This window comes from Limulus polyphemus, unplaced genomic scaffold (genome assembly GCF_000517525.1).
Source record: "Limulus polyphemus unplaced genomic scaffold, Limulus_polyphemus-2.1.2 Scaffold1197, whole genome shotgun sequence".
Lineage (NCBI taxonomy): Eukaryota > Metazoa > Arthropoda > Merostomata > Xiphosura > Limulidae > Limulus > Limulus polyphemus.
The window spans coordinates 285,965-295,329 of NW_013666807.1; the positions used below are offsets into that span (position 1 = coordinate 285,965).

Below are 9,365 nucleotides of genomic sequence, written 5' to 3' on the forward strand. Positions count from 1 at the left end.
ACTTGTGTCGTTAAAGTTTCGTTGAAACGAAGTTACGGAATAAGTTAATTAACACACGGAGACGTAACACTATTGTAACAGATCTTTCTCTTTGTGTTTATGTTTTAAAATTTATAGAACACGTGAAAATTATTCCTGTTGTGACGTTGCATCGTGACATCCTCAACTTTTCCATTACATTTTAATTAAACTTAACGAGAAAATAGATGATATATTTGAATTAGATGTGTGTGTTTGTGTTTAAATATTTTTTCGTTTTATGAGCGCATTACAACGTACACAAAGGATTGTTAACAGTCCCATATTACAAGGAGCGTCCCTTCTTTAAATCTCGTACCAACTCAGTACGGAACGCCTTTTATTCCGAATTTCAATATATTAAAAATATTATCACTATGTAAAACTAGATTACCTTACCTTTCAATAACATAAAATTTGTAAAATATGACAATGTAGTTACAAAGAATCGGCCCCACGATTTTATTTAACTAATGTACCTAGCGGAAACTGTTGAACTAATATGTGGAAATTATATTATTTAACGGCTAGCATTAGCCTGTAGCGTAGTTTTAACATGGTTAGGAAAATGTCGAATGCAAGCGTGAGTGAAACAGCGGGAACATTAGACGGCCCTCTTGGATCTAAACAGAAAGAAATGAAGAGACTGTGTAGTTATAAAACTAAAAGTCAATGGGAAGAAAAATACAACTGGGTAAAACCTATCAGTTCTGATTCTGGTAAAGGCTTGTTTTGAACTTTGTACAAGCGTGACTTTAATATCAGTAATGGAGGCGAAACTGTTCGGGAGTTATCAAGTGTTACAAAAAGCGGCAAAAAATAACCTGACGAATGTAGGTGAGTACTAATTATTATTATTAACAATGTTACTAACGGTGATAATATCGGGTGGGGAAGGGATGATAAGAAAACAGCCTCATATTTTCGAAATACAATGTTGGCATAAGGATGAATTAAAATTTTGTGCTGAAGTATACTAGTTTATTTTGAAATAAATGTCAGTAGAATACTGACGTTCAAGTCGAGATTATTTAAACTTACTCCAGGTTTTTAGTTATAAAGGAACACATTTATCTGCCTTGTGAACAAAGGATATCGTTCCATATCGTAGTTCCTATGGCGATAGTAAAAAAAAAGAATGAAAACGCAATATCTCAACAGCCTTGAGAGTAAAATGTATTTACCAAACATATTATTATAAAATATCACAGCCGACTGCACGTGTTCACAAGATTAGCAATAATTACAGGCGTCAGACAATAGCAACTACACTTCTTTATCGCTAGTCGTTGTAGTCGTAGGTTTCATCCAGTATTGAACTTTGAAGCTTAATATTGTTACGTATCTGCTTGTTTGTTAATATCCGGTATAAATTCTTTCCGAGGAACTTCAGCGATACAAGTCCTTTCTTAATTAAAACTAGTTTATTCTTTCTCGATACAACTTTGTAATACACAGAATTTCCACAGTCACTTTAAACTGAACAACCTTTATAACACACGCTATAAATCACAGTGATTCGCACTTGACTCAATTATCTATCTATCTCTTCGATCTATCTGCCTATATCGCTGACTTTCTTTGCCAGGCTTATATACTAAAAAAGAGGGCGTCTAGCAAATACTCGGAGATTCGCGGGGTTCCCCGATAATTCTAGAAACTCCAGCGCGCATGCTCGCAGCGTCACGCGACTTCCGCTGTCGTAACAATAATTTACTTTGTTGACCTTTGCCACTATTGAAGCTTGAGTTACTTAGAAGCAGACCGTAACAAACAAAAAAAAAAAAACAACAACTCTAGAACAATTTAGAAAAAAAATCATTGGTCTAAATCTTCGAATTTGAAACAAGAAAAGTATTTTCAGGCCAAAGTTTTTGGAAAGAGGGTACAGTGGATTACTGATATATTTAACTGCCTAAGTTAGGAAACCAGTTACACGTATCAATCACAAATTTCTACGAGTAGTATTACAACCATAATTTGTTTAAAGTGTCATACCCAGAGTTCCTAAAATCATGCGATTGAAGCTTTAATTATATAACCGCTTGTTTTACCACAAACCTTCACAATGGAATGTCTGCGTGGTATTCTCAGTTTCACTATCCCCCCTTGAGTAATCGGGTAGGATCCGTAAGATAACTAACTGGGTTCGACAGAAAATGTTTTGCAGGAGTAAATCTGAATTATCTGTCTCTGACCGAGTTAAGAAAAAAGGAAAAGATTGGATACAATGAAAACAGTATTTATTCAGTTCACAAGTCGATCAAGAACGACCAATGTATGGATGAAAGCTTTCAGAAATATACAGATTTCTAAACCTGTTAAAAACTGTTCCAAACCGAAAAGCGTGAGCTACCTATGACACTATTGGTTATTCACATCGAAAAATAAGGTATGTTGTATCATTCAGGTGGAAAATATTGATTCTACTTTTACATCGCATGACTTTCTTTACAGTCATTTTCCAGCGAAAATGCACACGTGATGATAAAGGGGGTGATCCAAAACAATGACTAACTACGGTGTAAAGAACTTCGTTGAACAAACTTCTACGCGAAACCTACATTTTGTATGCATGAAAGTTTTTCAATTTTTCAATTAAATTTTGAATTAAATGGAGAGGGTGGAAAATATCTAGTACGCCTGCATACTACATCTGCTCTGTGTTCGCTGTTGGGATTGAACTGTGAATTTTAGCATTATAAGCCCTAAAGCTTGTCGCTTAGCCATTGGGGACACGCGATTGAAAGCATGAGGTAATCTATTGCGACTTGATATTGCACTCTTGAGACTCAGTTTTTAATAGTAATTGCAAGTCCATTTTATGAATAACTTTACTAACAGAAGATTATGTTGAGTTGAATGTATACAAAACCTGTATTATTGTTAGAAACTGCAGTAGACCTGTTAAAACAACAACAAAAACACGTATTCCTTGTTTTACATCCTATAGTTTTAAAACCTACATTGGTACCTGAATGTTGCTGTTCGATCCTGTCAGTTCGTATTAAACTGTTTACAATAGCTTTTAAATTTAGTTTTATAATAAAGTAGTAACATTTATTCCTTTTGTTGTCAGCTGGTAGTCATACTGTCGAGGAGAGAACGTTGGAAAAGTTGTGGAATTCAATGTGTTCTCAATTCAGTGACTTTTTGATAACAGTATGAAACAATTTGAAATTCTCAAGACATAAAAATTAAGAATCGTATAAGGACTGATTTTAGGTACTTAGTTTTTCATTTACAGCATGAATACAGAAATTCAAACCAAATTTGACGTTGCTGTCCATGAGCTTTTGTGATTAATTAAAATTAATTTCAAGTATATTTTTCTCAGTATTGTTAAAACTTAAGTGAATATCTTATACTTATGGGATTTAATAGAATAAATAATGTAATCTAGATATATGTTATGTAACTCTATCAAAAGTTTTGTTTGTTGTTAAGCACAAAGCTACACAATTGGCTTATCTATGCTCTGTCCACCAGGGGGCGTAATGAAAGTTTGTTAAACCGTCAAATAAGCACGGCACTAGTTTGAGCTTTGGAATACTGCAATCGTTAAAAAATACAAGTACATTTCATAATTTATTCTTATAACCAATCAAAATTTAATCAGATATAAATTTTTGGTTATAATTTCTAATTTTGAAATAATGCGCATGATTAAAAATTGACACATTTTTTTTATGATTTGATCATCCTGATTTCATGGCGACCTTTTTTTTTGTCCTAAAACTACAACTCGTAGAGCGAGAGAGAGAGAGATGGATTTTTTATTTGTTTCAAATTAAAAATTTTATATCTGTAAAATATGTATAATTAAATGAAAACCACGATTTTCTTGAACTAATTATGACTCACTTTATCTTTCGTATATAATTTCAAATGTGAATTATAGTTTTTAATGAAGTAATTAGATGCTTCTGTAACGTGTTGTAGATAAATTCTAATGAGCATTACGATTGTTTTTGAATAAATATATGACTATGACTTTCATTAACTTGTATAAATAATTTTAAGTATGAGCTATGATTTTTCTGAACCATTACTCGATCTTCAACTGCTGTGACAAACTATTCTGAACTTCAAGTCCGCTTACTATCAAAGAAGGTTCTAAATTTTGGAAATTATGTAAAGCAAATAGTTGCATTTTTAACTAATGAATATTGCCTATCAAACTTTTCAATGGAAACTTGGTATACTTGTATAGATGAAGCTACGAATTTATTATTACACATTCATAAATAGTCAACTGACACTGTTTTCGTTTTTTCACACTAGAGAGCAGCCCAGAACTATGAGGTGGGTTGCCAGTACTGTGATGCGAGTGTGACTTAATATTATTGCTAAAAAGCTTGAGTAGAAGTCCTTGAGACTGAGTTGCACTTGAGTGAATGAGGAGTTTAGCCAGTATTCGTTGTTTTTAAACATTGTTTTTGCGCTAGTTAGAAGGTATGTCTTTGTGAAATTGCTTTTAGTATATTTAAAGTTGAAATGTCGGCATATTAGAATTATATTCTATTAGTATTATTATCACTATCGCTGTATCATTCTATCAGTTAATTAGGTTAATATTAAATGTGACAAGTGCTACCAGCACTGCTAGGACTGTAGTACTGTTACTAAATACTAGTATTATAAATATAATATTACTCACTGTTAGTATTATTGGGCCTGGCTTGGTGAATAATAGTGTTCTGTTAATGTTATTCATAGTTAGTGTAGAGCTGTTAATACTATTGTTAATGTAACAAAAGCTTACACAAACAGCGTCTTTGTTTTGTTTGTTATATCTTAGTTTCTCTAATTTCATCCTCGACGGTGAAACACTGAGACTGAGAGTACATGACTTATTTCTTTTTGAGGGTCAATACCTAGTTCAGGTTCATTTGCTTCTGCGGCGATTCAAACCTGAAGAAGAAAGTTACAGTTGATAATGATAGTACTTCTAGTATTGGTGCTGTAAATTATAATATCGGTCAACTTTTAAATTATAAAAGTAGGGTACATCTATACTCTAGCCTTTACAGTGATTATGTTGCCAAATGTTTAAGTAATTTATTATAACACAACATGTATGCTTATTCAGGATAACTTAAGTTCATTATCATAGTTTTGCAGCTAATAAGGATAGTTAAGACATATTTTATGTGGATACAGTTTCTTTGTTCCATAACTTAATGAGTTTATCTGATTTTGTTAGAATAACTTGTTTATGTAGACTAAATATACAGTATTCTTGATGGTATGAATAAAAGATTCTTCATTTAGGTGTGAGAATAAGAAATTTAGATTCTATTACACAAATGTGGTTTTTAATGCCTGTAATTGGTAATTTTATGACTTTTATTTTACTGTTAGACTTAGATGTATTTATGTTTTTTGGCTGTTTACTTTTTTAAACAGGTATGGTATATATAAACTGTAACTAAAGTGGACTTAAAATAGTACCAAATTAGAGACAGGTGTATCTGTTTTTTTTTCTTTGTTAACTGTGATAAAACTCTTTTGTAATAAACGATTTTTTTCAATGAATAAAACTCAATTACTTTTAAAATTTAAACATATTTAGGCCAAATTTAACTTTTTTTTTAGAAGACTGTTCACTACAGTTGTCATTCTAATGTTGGTTGTTTAGCTCTTTGGAGTTGAATGTGTGTAGGTTTATTATATGTTAATTGTCATGTTTCAAATAGCAACTTATTACAGTCAGGTTTAAAATATCATAAAATTTTGATTAAGTTTCCTTGTAAAACCTAAATATTGTTATTCACAAAATAGTTTTATATATTTGATTTTTTTTGCATATATTTATATTACTGGTCTAAGACTGTTATAGTTAAAAATATTTGTTGTTAATTATTTTTTTTTTTTATAAAAGACAAAATTACATAAAGATGACTGGACAGAAAAACTTGACACTAGAGGAAGTTCTTCCAGACTTCCCACCAGGTCCGTTACACGAATACCGACAGAAAGCTTCTTTCAATTGGAGAAAAATGAAAGTACTGATGGAAGGAGAAGATATGATACGGGTTAAGGTTTGTTATTGAAGATGATTCATTATGACTTGTGAGTAAGGATGTAAGCTTTGTGAGTATAAATCTTATTTTCACAAATTGAAATTTTATTTCGACCAAAAATTTCAGAGAATTTAGAGATAAAATGTTTTTAAGTTTACAAAGTTACTCTGTCTGTTTATTATTTTATGTTTACATTACATGATTACATAGATAGTAACATAGAAACATTTTTTAATACTTTTCCTGTATAAACTATTTATGAATAATTGAAAAATAATTTTACAAAATAAATCAGATTTTTTTATGCAAAAATTAAGATTTTAATTTAGATATTTTTTTTTTCAATGGAAAATTTAAAATTTAACTTAAAGGTCTTTTAACTTATGGATGTTGATTTTCCATGCTTGTTAATTAAATCTCATTATGGCTAAATACATCTATTTGTGAATGTTATTTAAAATAAATATTTCATTTCATGTTTTAAAATTGTACATTATCTAACAGTGTCTTTTAATTTGTTTAATTTTTCAGTTTAAGGTTTGGAAATCTTTAGAAGCAGACCCACTTTTTGCACACACACCAACGGAAGAGCTGTCACGAGAAAAGTATCGTCAGTTGTGTTTTCGTCGAATGAAACGTTTGCTAGAATATGAGTTCTACACACAGGAAGAGTTCCTACTAAATCCTCATCTAGCTCATGCTGCCTTTCTTGCTGTTGGCATGTATGACTGGTCACTTGCAGTAAAAAAATTCTTAGCATTTGAGGTGTGTTAAGATGTTGATCTTTATACAAAAAAATCTAAATTGGGTTGATATACAGATGTTTTCATATAATTTAAATTTCTTCAAGGTATTAATTCTTATGGTGAATTAAAGAATATCAAAAATACACAAGTTCATTTTTTTTAGGTATGTTAAAGGTAAGCTGTAAGCTTATTGTTGAGGGAAAGTCTGAGCTTTTCAATGTTTTCTTCTCTTTTTACAAGAGAAGATATTAGCAAAGTTTGTGATCCTGAAAATTCTATAGAAAGTACTGGAATTAATCTGAATTATGTAGATATTAATTCCTTGGTAGGAAAGATTAAGAGATTTAAAGGTAGAGAAAGCACCAGGGCCAGCCGTGGTTTCCCTTAGGTCTTTATGGGAGGCAAAGGATCAGATATTCAGGCCATTCTCTTTCATTTTTAGTAGATCAAAAGAGATAGGGCAAGTGTCTGAGAATTGGAAAGTTGCTTATATTACTCCAATTTTCAAAGAGATGATAAAAGTTGCCCAGTTTATATATTAATTTGTCTCAGCTCTGTGATACTCGGGTCCACTGATATCCAACAGATCAAAAATATCTGTAAAATTCTGATTCTGGAAATGTTACACAGTAGATAAATTGAACATGGACAGCAAAAGAAAGAAACACAAGTGAAAAAATACAAGCTTTATTCACAATAGTTGAATATTTTACTTACTGGTCAGCTTACAGTTTTGTGTTCTTACTGGTTGTTGGTGTAAGAGGCTTTCTCTATTTCTATTTCCACACAGGACAAAAGAATCCTATGTCATGTCTGTGTAGACAAAGGGAATTCTGATTTACTGCCAAAAGTTAGACCAAATATTAAAAGTGTGGCATATCGGAGGCCAGTGCAGCATATGTTGCTGACTATTGCAGACAATATTTACAGGGGAGAAAAACCCATAACTCATTCCAAATTGTACAAGTATCTTAGCCATCCCCTTGAGATGGGCTCACCCCTCTCTAAGATGTTGCACAAGGCCAAAGTGTTTTTGGTCATTGGTATATGAAACTTGACCTGAGTGAAAGGATTAATACTTTTTTTTATGACCTTTTGGGATATGATTAACATATATGTTATATGACATGTGGAATACCAGCACGAGAATTTAGAAGGATTATCTGAACATTCCTGACTAAAGATACATTCTCTGCTAGTTAGGGAAGAGTGATTATTTCAGTCATTACACTTTTGTAATGTAAACATTTCTAAAGAGGCTGAGTTAAAACAACAAACAAACATTACAAAACAATTTAGTGAAATATGATTAACCATAGGGAAATCTACCTTTTTTTCGTTTCACTTCAGGATGTTACTGTATACATCTGGAAATAGGAAAATGTGTGGACTTGGTGTATTTAGATTTTCCAAAAGCTGTTGATGAGGTGCCACGTTAACTAAGAAAATCACGCCAGTAGTGACTGGAGAAAGAACATTTAGTTAACTGGATTGTTGGGTGGTTGGATGGGAGAAACTTAAAGATTGTTATTGGTGTGATCCAGTCAAAATGGACCCATGTTACTAGTGGATCAATGAATGATGGACAAGTATTTTACAAAGGACTTAATTGTAGTAAGTGTAAGGTGATGCATTTGGGTTATCATAGTTTGGATCACAGTTTTAATATGGATGAGAAGCTACTCAAGACACTGAAGAAAAGGATCACAGCATTCATAGCATGGTGGTGGATAAGTCACTCAATCCATCAAAGAAGCTCTTCGATTCTAGTAGTAAAACTATTAGACATTTAAGGTGTATTTATAGAAATATTGATAAGTCAAAAGAAGTAAGAAGTGATGTTTCTCACCATATATATATACGTATAAGGATTTAAGAGGGGAATCAATGATTTTTCCGGAATGTAGGTGCAGGTTTAAATTTGTGTAGCCATCATTGCAGGATCAGATGGTCTCTTGTTGTCCATGGCTGAAAATGTGTTCCAAATCTCGTTCAAGCAATTATTTAGTTAATTGATGAAAAATTATTGTATTATAAAAGCACGTTGTTTAAACAGGACAAGGAAGTACAGGTTCATATTTCATAAGGACACATACAAGATTTGTTTTAGGCTAGTACCAAACTTTTTCCACTTAATAGTGTGACAAAATCTTCATAAAAAAAAGCCTATACACCTTTTAAGAGTATATAGGCCTATACTGTAATTTATGTCATCTCCTGTAGGTACAAAGTATATAGAATATAAATAGTCACACACAGGGCTGTAGAAAAAAAAAGAAACTTGAAAGATTAGAACTTTAATGATACAAATATGTATTGAGAAAGAATTGTAAATATTTGTAGTTACCATTATTATATGTACGTAGTGTCATGTTTGCAGATTGGTTCTGGTCTATAGATCGGTGAGTAGGAACCACTGATCTGGGCATTGGAGTAAAGGCTGATTCAAAAATATTTCAATAGTAAATTTTCATACGTAAAACAAATATATATATATACAGTTAAAGTGGTAATAACCATTCACTTGGTTACGTCAACACAAATTATTGAGATTTATGTATTTAACTTCTTTTGA

The 9,365-nt window shown here is 31.8% G+C and overlaps 1 protein-coding gene across 1 annotated transcript in view; it reads left to right on the forward strand.

The window, feature by feature from the left end:
* The first annotated feature begins 4,318 nt into the window (after positions 1 to 4,318).
* Positions 4,319 to 9,365, forward strand: part of LOC106462555 (peroxisomal acyl-coenzyme A oxidase 3-like) — a 21,945-nt gene continuing 16,898 nt past the window's right edge. Inside the window, exons 1-3 of the mRNA XM_013922491.2 lie at positions 4,319 to 4,473; positions 5,903 to 6,062; positions 6,576 to 6,809. Coding sequence (XP_013777945.1) covers positions 5,919 to 6,062; positions 6,576 to 6,809 — 378 coding nt within the window. The 5' untranslated portion in view covers positions 4,319 to 4,473; positions 5,903 to 5,918. The remainder of the gene's footprint in view (positions 4,474 to 5,902; positions 6,063 to 6,575; positions 6,810 to 9,365) is intronic.